This window comes from Phocoena phocoena, chromosome 1, assembly GCF_963924675.1.
Source record: "Phocoena phocoena chromosome 1, mPhoPho1.1, whole genome shotgun sequence".
NCBI lineage: Eukaryota > Metazoa > Chordata > Mammalia > Artiodactyla > Phocoenidae > Phocoena > Phocoena phocoena.
The window spans coordinates 20,227,476-20,242,596 of record NC_089219.1 but is presented as its reverse complement, the minus strand read 5'-3'; the positions used below and the strand labels follow the sequence as shown (position 1 = coordinate 20,242,596).

At 46.8% G+C, this 15,121-nt stretch overlaps 1 protein-coding gene across 1 annotated transcript in view; it reads left to right on the top strand.

Annotated features, from left to right (window-relative positions):
• Window positions 1-14,812, top strand: part of PAFAH2 (platelet activating factor acetylhydrolase 2) — a 30,645-nt gene extending 15,833 nt beyond the window's left edge. Inside the window, exons 8-11 of the mRNA XM_065881203.1 lie at window positions 2,013-2,104; window positions 3,535-3,705; window positions 6,191-6,345; window positions 13,689-14,812. Coding sequence (XP_065737275.1) covers window positions 2,013-2,104; window positions 3,535-3,705; window positions 6,191-6,345; window positions 13,689-13,783 — 513 coding nt within the window. The 3' untranslated portion in view covers window positions 13,784-14,812. The remainder of the gene's footprint in view (window positions 1-2,012; window positions 2,105-3,534; window positions 3,706-6,190; window positions 6,346-13,688) is intronic.
• Window positions 14,813-15,121: the final 309 nt, after the last annotated feature.

Below are 15,121 nucleotides of genomic sequence, written 5' to 3'. Positions count from 1 at the left end.
GCCTGTGGGCCTGTGGGCCTGAGACAGACGTCGGGGGATGGCGGGCTATGTGTAGTTAGGTTAGTTAAGAGGCAGCCTTTTGGAGAAACACAGAATGAAAAAAGCTAAGTGAATTTTCATCTGTCAGATTGAGCAAGATCCAAAAATTGATTACTCACCCTGTCAGCAAAGCTGTGGGGAAGTAGCCTCTGCTCCGTTGCCAGTGTGGGTGCAGATTGCCCCATGCAGGGCAGTTTGGCAATAGCTCTCAACAGCACGAATGCACTAGTGTTTGACCCGGCAATGTCCAATTCCGGGAATTTATTTTACACATCCCTGCACACATGTAACATGATGTATGTACAAGGTTATTCATCCCAGTGGTGTTTGTAATAATGAAAGATTGATAGTATCCTAAATGTTCACCCATAAGTGACCACAGCTGGTTTAATAGATTATGGAACAATGGATGTATTATTTTGGATAATACTAATTGCTATAACACGTAAGCCCCAAATCTCAGGGGCTTAACAAAGAGAAATTTATTTCTCTCCCACATGATCCAGGCTCCCTTCTTCTAATCGCTCCACCCTCTTCCACCTGTGAAACCCAACTTCACCATGTACGTTAAGCCAGGAGTGGGAAAGAGCATGGAGGTTTGCATGCAAGAGTTTTTATAGACCATGCCTGTAAATGGAGATAATCACTTTCATATTCTATCGCAAGACCGCTATCGCTCACATCAAGTCACAAGGCCACATCTAACTGCTGGGAAATAGAGTCTAGCTGTGTGTCCAGGAAGAAGAACAGTTTTGGTGATCAGTAGCTGTCTGTACCATGGTGAAATCAAATGTAGCTGTAAAAAAGAATAAGGAAGCTCTTTATATACTAATATTATTATATAAAAAAAGTAAGTTACAGTATCACTTGTGTAAAAGGGGGGAAAGTATATATTCATGTTTACCTGTGTAGGCATAAGTAAGCTCTGTAAAGACGCAAGCAAATTACCTGTCTGGGTAGGGAGTGGGCAACTGTGTGGACAGGGAATAGGGTAGGTAGGAGACTTCTCTATATACTCCTGATTTTAGAGTTATGTAGATATATTAACTTATTAAAAAAGCTGAAGAAACCTTGACCAGTCCAAAGGTCCTGAGCAAAGAGGGGAGAATTTAGATACAAAAACTTGGGATAGAAGTTGGGAAGAGCAAAGGACAACATGGGTTCAGGGCAGAGGCTGGGCAGCAAATCCTGGAGAGACTTTTTTGAGCCCCTTAGGAGGCAGCTGCAGTGGTTTTTTTATATAACCATGTCCTGAAGGCTTCTGGGGACAACCAGAAATAGATGCTTGCAGAGCACGTTAGAGCGAGCAGGCTCACTTTGCTAGATAAAAGTCAGGACAGATGTCAGAGGAAGTAGAACCTGAATTGGTTTTGGTACAAGCAGTCCTTGCTTCAGAGCAAAGTGGAGGGGCAGTAGGAACGCCCCCATTCTGTACTTGACTTGGAGCACGTGTCATCCATCCCTCTGGTTGGATTGGTTATAAGGCAAGGATCTAAATAAAGTGAATTCTTATTCTTTTTTTTTTTTTGGCCGCACCGTGCGGCTTGCGGGATTTTAGTTTCCTGACCAGGAATCGAGCCCTGGCCGCCACAGTGAAAGCACTGAGTCCTGATCACTGAACCTCCAGGGAATTCCTGACAGTTCTTATTCTTAACGTGCTCTTATACTGATAGGTCACATAATTTCTGTTTATTCATAGATATTTGAATATCTACCTCGTCCAGATATTATAGGTGGCAAGATTATTAAAATAAAGATGAAAAATGTGGTTTTCAGAATTCGTGCCTACAGAAGGCTGTTCAGTCCAGGGATGGCCTGACCCGTTGCTCTCCAGTGGGCAAGAGGTGCTTAATACCGTGGTTTTGGAGGTCTCGCCCACTGTATTGTGTTTCTGCATCATTGTCTCACTGTTTCTTCCTCTTGCCCTTGAAGAGTTCCTAAAAATGCACCCCTGTGTTTCTGACCTTTCTCAGGGCAGCATTGACGTGAGCCGCGTGGCTGTAATGGGACATTCATTTGGAGGGGCCACAGCTATTCTGGCTTTGGCCAAGGAAACCCGATTTCGGTGAGTTTCCCAGTGATGCTGCTGTTAGCTCCACACACCATACATTCATTCAGCATGTATTTTGTGCTAGGTACTGTTTTGGGAGGTGGGGATTCAGTGGTGAAGAAGAAAGCAACGTCTCTGATTTCATGGAATTATGTGACTGTGGGAGGAGACTAGCAAACAAGTAATCAAATCCCTGGCACCCAAGTGCAACGAAGAAAGTAAAATAGGCTGATAAGCTGGAGTATGTGGACGCTTCCTGGAGAAAGTGACATAAGCTAGACTCAAAGGCAAAGAAGCCAGCCACATAAAGGTCTAGGAGAAGATCATTCTAGGCCGAGGGAACAGCTAAAGTCCCTGAGGTGGAAAGAAGCTTGCTGTTTCAGTGTGGGAGGACCATAGTGAGCAAGGGGGAAGCGATTCAAGGTGTGATCAGTGAGATAAACAGGGGCCCGGTCATGGGGCCTTCTGGCCAGAGTAAGGAAGTTAGATTTTATTCTGAGTATGACAGGAAACCACTGAAAGACTTTAAGTATAGAAAAATCTTATTTACATTTAAAAACCACTATGCGAAGAGTGGGTTGTAGCAGGATAAGACTGGAAACAAGGAGGCTAAGTAGAGGGAGGCTATTTCAGAGTCAAGGTGAGAGATGAGGGATTTGCTTTAGGATGGAGGTAGTGGGATGGAGAGAAGTGAAGGGAGTCAGGATGGGTTTTAGAATTTTCAGGACTTAGTGATGTTTGAGGTGAAGGAAAGAGAGGAATCAAGGTTTTTCATCTGTGTGCCCATCATTTGAGTGGAAGATCATTGTCCTTTATTGAGATGGAGGAGACTGGAGGAGCATTGGGGGTGGGGGATAGTAGGATGCTAATCTTAGGGCCTTGGTTTTGCCCTTGGTGACAGAGATTTCTGCTGGACAAACTGGCCATGACTTTGAGTTGTGGCAACAAGGAGGCTTTCCCTGACGTTCCTGCCACGTATGCTATGGGCTTACTTAGCAGCTTGTGCAATCGGGACACTAAATTGTATTTTGCTACCTTGTGTGGTTCTATCTCCACTGCTATTCTGGGAGCTCCAGGAGAGCAACAACTGTGTCATTTATCTCTAAATCCACAGCACAAGGCTAAGCACATAGTAGGTACTTGATGAGGTGAATGAATGAATGAGTAAATGAATGAAGTGCCATTCTGTGCGACTCAAGTCAGCTGCCTGAGAGTAGCTCCAAGAGAAGGAGGAGGTCTGATCCTTGTTTTCAGAGAGTTTAAAAATCTAGAGGATTTTTGGCGACAGGTAAAATGATCTCTATCCAAGATCCTAACTGAAGGGTATGGGCCCTGGTTCCCCTTCCTGGCTTTCTGAGCTTTTTACCCCACCGAAGGGAGAACTACCCTAATTATTTTTGCTTGAGTTTCTACGTGGCAGTTCCATGTGTCTGGTCCTGTTCCAGGTGTGCTGTGGCTCTGGATGCTTGGATGTTTCCTCTGGAACATGACTTTTACCCCACGGCCCGAGGCCCTATATTTTTCATCAATGCTGAGAAATTCCAGACAATGGAGAGTGTCAACTTGATGAAGAAGATTTGTGCCCAGCATGATCAGTCCAGGATCATCACTGTCCTGTGAGTAAACTCCAAGATCCTGATCCCCAGTGGCCTCTCCATTTTCTGCTCAGCTGTGGCTCCCGTAATTTCCTCTAAATTATCCAGAAGTTCTACCCATTGATAGAATACATAAATACCTCCTGAATTTCAAAATCTTAATTCCTTTGGAATTTCATATCTGTCCTTCTTTAACACTTAGCTCTACCTACAGTGATTTATTCACTAGCTTATATGACTTTATGACAGGGTGTTATGGGATTATGTGTTAGAGAGGAAGAGGTGTGGGTCTGGGTGGACTCCAGGAATCTCTAATCTCATCTGGGAATTTTATTGAGTCTTTTGAAGAGTATGGATATAGTAGACCTTTGACACTCACAAGATGGATTTTTAGAGACCTTCATGAATACCTAAATTCAGGTATCTTCCATGAACCATCTATTCTCTGCCTGAGAGAAACCATATTCTCTTCACTCCGTCATCAACACTATCAGATGGTTTGATTTTAGGAGGCATTTTTCACAGAGAGAAGATTTTGAGTGACTTTAAGAAATGAACTTTAGGGCTTCCCTGGTGGTGCAGTGGTTAAGAATCCACCTGCCAATGCAGGGGACACGGGTTCAAGCCCTGGTCCAGGAAGATCCCACATGCTGCGGAGCGACTAAGCCCGTGCACCACACCTACTGAGCCTGCACCTAGAGCCTGTGGGCCACAACTACTGAGCCCGTGTGCCACAACTACTGAAGCCCACACGCCTAGAGCCCGTGCTCCACAACAAAAGAAGCCACCGCAATGAGAAGCCTGCACACTGCAGCAAAGAGTAGCCCCTGTTGGCCACAACCAGAGAAAAGCCCACATACAGCAACGAAGACCCAACGCAGCCAAAAATAAAATAAATAAATTTATTAAAAAAAAGAATGAACTTTACATAGGAAGTGGCTTAGAGCTACAGATGCAGGACTAAAGTCTCACTGACAAGTCTCTGACTTGGTCCTGCCCTGTACTTGAGCCAAATAGCCCACATGATTCAAGGATCCCAGGTCCTATTTCAGCGAAATGACAAGTAAGTACATGTCATGGCCCTATGGGCTCATTCAGGTGGTTGAAATGCCAGATCCAAAGCCAGGACTGCTAGGGGTCTGCTCAGTAGGCCATGGCTTCTTCCCTTGCCCATCTTGGCCCAGGCTGTCTTCCTTGGGGCCAGCCCCTCTCCTTTCATGTTGATTTCATGACAGCAGCAGACTGCTTGACAGTTTCCCTAAGCCATTCAGATCCAGGATAACTGTGACCTCTGGAGGGGAGGGAGAGCATTTGGGAAGGGGTACACAAAAACTGCGGATTTAGCTCTGTTTTTTTTATTTTAATAAATTTATTTATTTATTTATGGCTGCGTTGAGTCTTCGTTGCTGCACGAGGGCTTTCTCTAGTTGTGGAGAGTGGGGACTACTCTTCGTTGCAGTGCACGTGCTTCGCATTGCGGTGGCTTCTCTTGTTGTGGAGCACAGGCTCTAGGCATGCGGACTTCAGTAGTTGTGGCACGTGGGCTCAGTAGTTATGGCTCACAGGCTCTGGAGCGCAGGGTCAGTAGTTGTGGCTCATGGGCTTAGTTGCTCCGCGGCATGTGGGATCTTCCCAGACCAGGGATCGAACCCATGTCCCCTGCATTGGCAGGTGGATTCTTAACCGCTGCGCCACCAGGGAAGTCCCTGGATTTAACTCATGGTGATATATTATTTCTTAAACTGAGTGCTGGATACTCAAGTATCCATTATATTTTTCTTTATACTTTCGCATGTACCTTAGATAATCCCTTTTAAAGTCAGTTTTTCTGCATGATATCAAATAGAGTTTAACATTTAAATCTTCCTTCCCTCATTGAATTGACTAGTAAATTTAGTTATGAGTAATTTAGCTAGAAATGAACCTAGTGAGAATTTCACCTTCAAATTAAGTGCATTTGATGTCAAAGGACTTAAATTCTGATCCAGAAACACTCTTTTACAAGCACTTGCCGTAACTTTTCTGATTACTTAAAGGCAAGTTATTTCTTTTTCCTGTTTACTTTGTGTACAGTTCTGAGCTAAAGATGGAGCTGATAAGTTTTGTGAATGCTCAGAAGTCACTGGGTAAAAGCCATGGGGTGATAGTTTATAATAACGTGGGAATGGCAGGTGCTGCAGACCTCGCCTCAATGCCCCATCCGCTCTCCAGCCGACTCCGCCTTTTCCCTGCATAGTCCGGCCTTATGGTCTAGGAGTTGAAGCAGCTTTGAAGCCAGGTATACCTCCTTTCAAATCCTAGCTCCATCCCTTACTAGCTGTGTGAACTTGGGCAGATCATTTCTCTCCTCTGGTCTGTCAAAGAGGAAAATATTTCCCTTGCAAGATTGTTGTGAAAATTAAGTGAGATAATGCATGTAAAGCACCTTGCACATTGTAGGTGCTTAAATATTTATGTGCCCTAGCCTCCAGAGCCCTACCAGTTACTTGTTTTTCTTTTCTTTTAGTGGTTCTGTTCATTGGAGTCAAACTGACTTTGCTTTTATGGCTGGTAACTGGATTGCTAAATTCTTCTCCACTCAAACCCATGGGAGCTTGGACCCCTATAAAGGTCAGGAGACTGTGGTGCAGGCCATGTTGGCCTTCCTGCAGAAGCACCTTGGTAAGGAGAGAACTGGGGCTCGTGGGACAGCTGGTGGGGGGGTCTCTTAGATTTCTCTGCACAGTGGTCTATACTGACATGTCTCGGATCAGGGAGATTTATGGCAAAATGTGAATGAAGGAGAGAGTTCCATAGAATTCTAGAAAGAACACTTAGCCGAAAGTTTGGAGATCCTGATTCTGTCTCTACCACCTGAATGACCTTGGCCTAGTCATTTAACTTTTCTGAGCCTTGGTTTCCTCATTGTAAATGGAACATTCACCTCTCTCTACTCCACTACCTTTGTTCTAACTCATTAGCACTCACCTTATCTGTGTTGTGGAGGAAGTGATGACGATAGAAGATGGGCTAAATTGTGGAAGTGCTATTTACAAAAAGAAAAAGCATAGAAGGATGATGACTAATGTCATAAATCACAGGCCAGCAAATGGCCAGACCTGTAGAGGTCTTTGGTCCAGCCTCCCACCCAGAGAAGACATCCTCTCACATCTTCCCTGCTGTGTGGTCACGCAGCCTGGAGAGTGCGCTGCTCTGAGGGTCAGCCCTCTCCGTCACAGGAAACTTCAATAGTTTTAAGAATTGATATTCTAGTTAGGCTTTTTTTGGTTACAAGGACTGGAGATCCACTAATTTACCTCAAGAAGGAAGGAGAGTTTGTTTATGACAGTACACCTGGCCAGGCAGGGAAGGGAAAAGTTACGGGAACCGAGGTAGCTTGTAAGACTGACTTCTCTCTGTCTCTCTCTTGGGCTCAGTCTCTCTGTCTCTTCCTCTCATGACATCTCTGTTTCTCTTTGCTCCGGTCTGCATTTTTCCTCTTTCCACTCTGTACTTTTACTCTTGCTGAGAGCATCTGCGTATTCACTGTTTCTGCTTCCTTATCACTTCGGTTGGCTTGAACCCCTTGCGGCTTGTCCTCTCCCCTCGTGGCATCCTTTCATCTTCCGCTCCCTCTGTTCACCGCCATACTTCTGGGATTTCTTAGACCACATTGCCAAGAGAAACAACTGGGTTGTACCAGCTCATCTTTACGGGCCAAAACACGTTGTAGGCCACTGCCCAACACGGGCCCAGAGCTCTCTTGATCAGAGGTCCCTTTCTGATCCAGTCAGAATGGAGTAGGCTACCATTATCTGTGCAAGGCTGATCCCTCAGCAGGTGCTAGGCAGTAAGGCAGCTTCCTTCAGAAAGGAAGTTAGGTTTGACCTAACTCTAACCTAAGACCAAGATCTGATTCTTTGTAACTCCTCCCCACTTGCCCTGGGTATCCCCTCAAGAGCTACCCCGAGAAGCCTCAGACCCCTGTACATGGCAGCTCTTTAGATATTTGAAGTCACCTATGGTGTCCTCTCTGAGTTTTCTGTTCGTTAAGCTAAATGTGCCTGGTACCTCCACCTGTTCTCTGTGCAGTTTCCCGTGGGGCCTTTATTTCCCCCTTTGGATGTGCTGTTTGTTGGTGTGCCTGTTAATGTGTGCTGCCCTGACTTGAACACGACATGCCAGATGCGGTGTGGCCAGTGCCTGGTACAGCAGGACTGTCACCTCTGAGCTCTGGACCCTAGACTTCTAGTTGGATGGCCTGAGTGTATTAACCTTTCCACCAAGTGCCAAACAAATCTGATTTGGATTGACTTTGCTTTTAAAATGTATCTGTCCTATTTCGAATGTATTGACTTTTTGAACCTAAATTTACATTTTAATATTTATGCCTATTCATTTCATCTTGCTCATTGTGAGCCATTGTGCCAGCATGGGTTTAGAGCCTTTAGGGTTAATAGAGACCTTACAGCATCATTCTTTTTTTTTTTTTTTTTGCGGTACGCGGGCCTCTCACTGCTGTGGCCTCTCCCATTGCGGTGCACAGGCTCCGGATGCGCAGGCTCAGCGGCCGTGGCTCACGGGCCCAGCCGCTCCACGGCATGTGGGATCTTCCCGGACCGGGGCGCGAACCCGTGTCCCCTGCATCGGCAGGCGGACTCTCAACCACTGCGCCGCCAGGGAGGCCCTAGAGCATCATTCTTATCACTTGGTAGGAGAGGAATGGATCCATGTCTCAAGACTTTAACAGGGCCTGATTACACGGTGCTCAGCCCACTTTCCCTGTTTCCTCTTAGGCATCATATCATTAGGGAAGAGCTAAAGATGAGAGGGGAGCCCACCATGGCATGATTGCTCTCCCCTGAGTAGCAATGTCCATTGAGCTAAGATACTCACTATTGGAGACCAGCAGAAGGTTAGGAGAGTCTTAGATTGTAGGAAGATTGTTGAGGACGTGCTTTATGCCAGGCCTTCTGCTAAGTACTTTAGTTACATTAGCATGTCTAATCCTGCAGATGGCCCTTTCTGATGGGTGCTTTTATTATTAACTCCATTTTACAGACGAGGATACTAAAGCTTAGAAAATTTAAGTAATTCATCCAAGGTTATCTGGTTAGTAAGTGGCAAAGCCCGAATGCCCCCTAGGCTGTCTGATTCGAAAGCCCAGGTGCTTCATTGCTGCACTGTTCTGGTAGTGGCTCTGCTGACCCAGGGATGCACTGAGTCTTCGGGAGACACAGAGGACAGGCCCTAACTCTGATGGAACGGAAAAGACAGCTAGGAAAGGAGGCTCCCTAGACAAAACGATGCTTGTCTTTAATGTTAGAGATGAGTAACGCTCACTAGGCAGGGAGGGGCCGAGGGTCTTCTAGACAGAGGCACAAAGACAGGTGTGGGCTTGGTCAGTTTTGAGAAGCTGTGTTTAGTGTATCTGGAGTTCAGGATAGTGAATTGTTGGAAGAGAAAGGTAGAGAAGTGGGCAGAAACCAGATCTAGAAGCCCATGTATTTGCTGAAATAAATTTGAATTTAAAAAAAAATTTATTTAATTTATTTTAAATTTATTTTTGGCTGCATTGGGTCTTTGTTGCTGCGTGTGGGCTTCCTCTAGTTGTGCCGAGCGGGAGCTACTCTTCGTTGCGGTGCACGTGCTTCTCATTGCGGTGGCTTTTCTTGTTGTGGAGCACGGGCTCTAGGTGCACAGGCTTCAGTAGTTGTGACTCACGGGCTCTAGAGCGCAGGCTCAGTAGTTGTGGTGCACAGGCTTAGTTGCTCCGCAGCATGTGGGACCTTCCCGGACCAGGGATCGAACCCATGTCCCTACATTGGCAGGCGGATTCTTAACCACTGAACCACCAGGGAAGTCCCATAAGTTTGAATTGGGCTGTGAGTGTCCTTGGTGGGTTCTAAGCAAGGGATTGTCATGATTAGACTTGTGTTTGTAGTCTGGGTGCATCACGGAGGATGGGTGAAATGGGGCAGGTTGAGAGCTGCCCAGCAAAGAGCCCAGCTAGGAGGCTCTTGCAGTATCCAAGTGATTAAGAGATAGGACAGTGAAAAAAGGCAAAGGCTCTCAGCTTGGGGTAATTAGTTTTGCTAAGAGAGAAAAGCTTTTTGGTGGCCATTTCCCACAGTACATTGTCACGTGGGAAACTAAAATAGGTTGTAGGTGGCTCAGGTGAACTTCTCACCACTTTTAGAAAATACCTGTGATCCTAAAAAATACCTCTGAGAGCACATGTTCCGCTGACACAGGGATTGTATTACCTTCTGTTAAGAATTGGTGTTTCTTTCATACGAACTACATGCAGCTCCTGTCTCCAGCTACTCATCCTCCCTCCCACTCTCCTGGAAGACATTTCACGCCTTCCTCTTTCTCTCCAAAGTTCTAACACCTCCCCCATCCTGTCAATCAGCTGCTTACCTTTGTCTCCCACTTCACTAAGAAAATGGAGGCAGTCAGTACCTCCTCAAATCCCAACGCTGCATCTACCTACCCTCTCGCACATACTCAGCTTTCCGTCTGGTTCCTAGGTTTCTGCTCCAGTCGCCTAACTGGGCCAAGCCCTCCCCCTGCACGGTGGATGTCACCCTCTCTGGTCTGCTCAGGATGATTGTGCCAGCAATTCTTTCCTCTTTACCTTAGATCATCAAATTTTCCCCTCTGCTGGTTTATTTCATGCTGAAATTCCTCTTGAAAAGAATCTGTCTTGACCCACACTTTGCCCCCCAGTTACCACTCTGTTTCCCTGTTCCTCATGATAGCGAACTCCTCACAAGAATGTCTTCACTTTCTCTGATTCTTCTCTTCCCATTCTCTTTTTTTAATAAATTTTGGCTTGGAGATTTTTTTTTTTTTTTAAGAAGATGTTTGGGGTAGGAGTTTATTAATTAATTAATTAATTTTTGCTGTGTTGGGTCTTCGTTTCTGTGCGAGGGCTTTCTCTAGTTGTGGCAGGCGGGGGCCACTCTTCATCGCGGTGCGCGGGCCTCTCACTGCCGCAGCCTCTCTTGTTGCGGAGCACAGGCTCCAGACGCACAGGCTCAGTGGTTGCGGCTTACTGGCCTAATTGCTCCGTGGCATGTGGAATCTTCCCAGACCAGGGCTCGAACCTGTGTCCCCTGCATTAGCAGGCAGATTCCCAACCACTGCGCCACCAGGGAAGATCCCTATTCTCTCTTGAACCTACTCTATTCAGCCTTTTGCATCCCAGTCCTCCATGAAAACTGCCTTTGTCAAGGTCACCGGTGACCTTCACAGCACTAAATCCAGCGATCACTTCTCCTCATTCCTCATCTCACTGGAACCTCAGCAGCTGCTGACAGAGTTGGTGACGCCCCTCCTCTGTGAAGCCCTGTCTTTACTTCCAAGACGTCCCCCTGTGACTTCCTCCCCTCTCAGTGTCTGCTCCTCCTCCATCTGCTTTGCTGCTTCCAGGACTCAGGGCTTGGACCGCTTCTCTACCTGTATCTCCTCATGTCATCTAGTCTCATGGCTTTAAATGCCATATCTGTGCTGACAACTCTCCAGTTTATGTCTCCAGTTTGATCTCGCCCATGAACATCAGATTTATATAACCCACTACTCAACATCTCGACTTCTTAGGGACATCACACACAAGAACGGCTTTCAACTGCAGTCTTTCCCTCCTCAGTTAATAGTAACTCCATCCTTCTAGTTACTCAAACCAAAGTCCCCATTCTTTTCTCTTACACCTCCCATCTAATCCCTCAGAGAATCCTATAGGCTCTGCCTTCAAAATACAAATGGAAAGTAATCACTTGGGGCTTTCCTGGTGGCACAGTGGTTAAGAATCCGCCTGCCAATGCAGGGGACATGGGTTCGAGCCCCGGTCCGCGAAGATCCCACATGCCGCAGAGCAACTAAGCCCGCACGCCACAACTACTGAGCCTGTGATCTAGAGCCCGTGAACCACAACTACTGAGCCTGTGCTCTTGCACCCACGAGCCACAGCTACTGAGCCCACATGCCACAACTACTGAAGCCTGCATGCTTCGCAACAAGAGAAGCCAGCGCACCACAACGAAGCGTAGCCCCCACTCGCCACAGCTAGAGAAAGCCCGTGCGCAGCAATGAAGACCCAATGCAGCCAAAAATAAATAAATGAATAAATAAATTTATTTTTAAAAAAAGAAAGTAATCACTGGTCACCACCCCAACTACCATTCTGTCCAACTCTTCTCTCACTTAAATCACTCTAAGAGTTTCCTAACTCATCTCCCTACCGCCACCCTACACAGTCCTTTCTCAATGAAGCAGCCAGAGTGATTGTTTCAGAAAGGAAGCCAGATCTTGTCACTCCGCTGTTCAGGATCCTCCAGTGGCTCCCATTTCTCTGAGAGACAAAGCCAACACCCAGCGTCCCTCCTGCGGCTGCTCCCCGGGCCTACTTCACTGTCGCTGCACAAGCCTCCACACCCCAGGCACACTCCCGCTTCACACCTTTGCACTGCTGTTCCTGCTGCCTCAAATGTTCTTCCCGTGTAGTCTCATGGCTCACTCCCACCTCCACATTTTGCTCAAAGCTCACCTTCCTAGTGAGACTCATGTTGACAACCCTCTTTAAAATATTGTACTGGGACTTCCCTGGTGGCGCAGTGGTTAATAATCTGCCTGCCAATGAAAGGGACACAGGTTCGAGCCCTGGTCCGGGAAGGTCCCACATGCCGCGGAGCAACTAAACCCGTGTGCCACAACTACTGAGCCCGCGTGCTGCAACTCCTGAAGCCCACACACCTAGAGCCCATGCTCTGCAACAAGAGAAGCCATTGCAATGAGAAGCCCACTCACCACAACGAAGAGTAGCCCCCGCTCGCCGCAACTAGAGAAAGCCCGTGCGCAGCAATGAAGACCCAACGCAGCCAAAAATAAATAAATAAATAAATTTATTAAAAAACACAAAAAACAACCCAAAAAACCATTGTACTGTCCCTTCCTCCTGTCACCCCCATCTCCCGGCCACCAGCACTGCTTCTGTCTGGCTTTCATTTTTGCCACAGCGCTGCTCACCTTTTCATATCCTATGTAGTTTGTTTTGTTTGTTGTTATCTCTGCCTCCTAGATTGTGAGCTCTGAGAGGATGAGGGTTTCTATTTGTCTGTGGCTGTATTTTTGGCACCAAGAACAAACCGTGGCACATAGTGGTGTGCTCGGTAATTTTTGTATTAATGAATATGTCGCTCTGTTTGCCGAGGACCTGTTCCATGCCAGGTTCTTGGCAGGGCCCTGGGGATCTGAAGCTGAAGGAGAGTGGTCGCTGCCTTCTGTCCCAGGTTTTTTGTTTGTTTTGAACAAAAACACCATTTGCCTGCTCAGCTGTGTCCTACTCCCTCAGCCTGCGGCCTTGGACCCTTTCTGACTGTTCTCGCCAAGTCATTAGATCCATCTGCCCGTGGTCCCAGGGCCCTCTGTTGAACTGTACCCGGTGTTCTGCTGCTTCATGATGTTGCTGTCCTATGCCCTTCACTGACGTGGCCCCGCTTCCACACTCACTGGTTGGCGTGTGAAGGATCTGTTCTTGCTCAGCAATATCCATGGGCTTGGAAGTGAGCTTTCCACTTTCTCACCCTTTCTGACCGGGGTTTGAATTCTGTCTCTACCACTCACCATCTGTAATGGCTTTGGACAAATCAGGTAGCTTCACCGAGGCTCAGTTTCCTCAACTGTGAAATAGGGCCAGTATGGTACTTAACACATAGGGATATTATGAAAATTAAATGAAACAATGCATGTTTAGCAAAGTTCCTGGAATGAGTTATCCTTCAATAAGTGCTACCTTCTGTTATTATTATCGTTACTGAGTTGTTATGGGTCAAGCAAGTCATTTATGAAGCACATGTATGAATAGTAGTTGTCATTATTTCTTCCACCATCACAGCCACCGTAACCAGTCCTTTTAGTATCCCAGGTGCTCCTCTCTCTAGTGTGACCCACTAAATCCATGGTAGCTACTCTTTGATCTAACCTTACAACCGTTTACCTAACCTGGATTTTTTCTCATTCAGACCTGAACGAGGACTATGACCAATGGAACAACCTCATTGAAGGCATCGGACCATCACTAACCCCAGGGGCCCCACACCATCTGTCCAGCCTGTAGGCACAACGGGTCATTTGTGAAAGGTCACTGAGCTGAGTTCCCATTGGGGGCCTGCCCAGGGACACCCATGTCCTCCTATCAGGAGGTGGTCATCGTGAGCCTTCTGCACAGATTGAGAGGATGTAATCACACTGCTGATTGGATAACCGGGTACTTGGATCTTGGACTTGTTGATCGTAAACTCATGTTGGGACTTGGGTCACTCACTGATTGGCAAACTGACTTTCTGGGGACTGAGCCCTGATGGTGTGGGGAGCAAGCAGTGGGACGGGGCAAGGGAGGATCCAAGCCCCAGGCTGAGCACTGTGAACGCTGTTAACCCAGCCAGCTGACTCCCTCATCTTGGGCCAGTGTGGCTTCTGCAGTGGAAGAAATGGAGCCAAAGGATGGAGGGAAAAGTCCCACTGCCTGGACCTCTAGCCCAACCTGCTGCTATTTCTTCCTCCCCCTCCCCCTTCTCCCTCCCCAGTGTTGCTTGGTGAGTTCTAAACACTTTAGGTAGCTTTCTAGGATATGGACCACCATCAGATTTTCTGTTTATTTTCAAGCCTTCTCACTGCATGAAACATAGTCTCAGGCATTTAGTCAGGATGAAGTTATACTTGTGAGCCCGTGGAAGGGGCACACAGCGTTGTCCTGATAGCATAAGGAGAGAGGCTGAAGGGCAACGGGTACCTCAGAAGCTCTGAATGTCTTAGAGTCTTGCTGAAAATGTAGCTTGACAGGAAACAACAGACGTAGGTTGGGGTGGAGAAGGGAGAATAGCATTGTTAAGTAGCCATTTGATCAGGCCCTCACCACGACGGTGAGGGAGTTTGGTCGGTTCGAATTCAGGAAGCCTTCCCTAGAGAGAAGTCTTAGGACTTGCCTCTTACCTCAGATATCGTGAGCCTCCAACTTGCGCAGAATCAGGGTGCTGTAGTTGTCTTCTGGCTCTGAGGCCTTAGTCTCAAATTTAAGTCAAGATATAGGTTGAATTTCCATTCTGTTCCATTTTTAATATGAATGATATTAATACTCATGTTTGCCTAATGATATGTTTGCCTAGAATATTTTCTGTATTTAAACTGCATTACAGCAAGATGGGGAGCCATCTGGAAGTAACTTTTCCTTCTGTCTTTCTTTGATTGCTTACCGCTTGTACCCATGTGGAAAAAAACTTTGAAAGGAAAGGAAGTCTTCCTAGTGATCTAGTTCAAAGCCGTCTGGGAACATCAACCTGAAACACCCCTCTCCACTACTCTAGACCTCTCACCTTGGTCCAAGTAGGGCACCCCAGAGGAAGCAAGAGGAAATGCGCCTCTATGCAACAGGGCCAAGGTCAGTGTCACCAAAGCA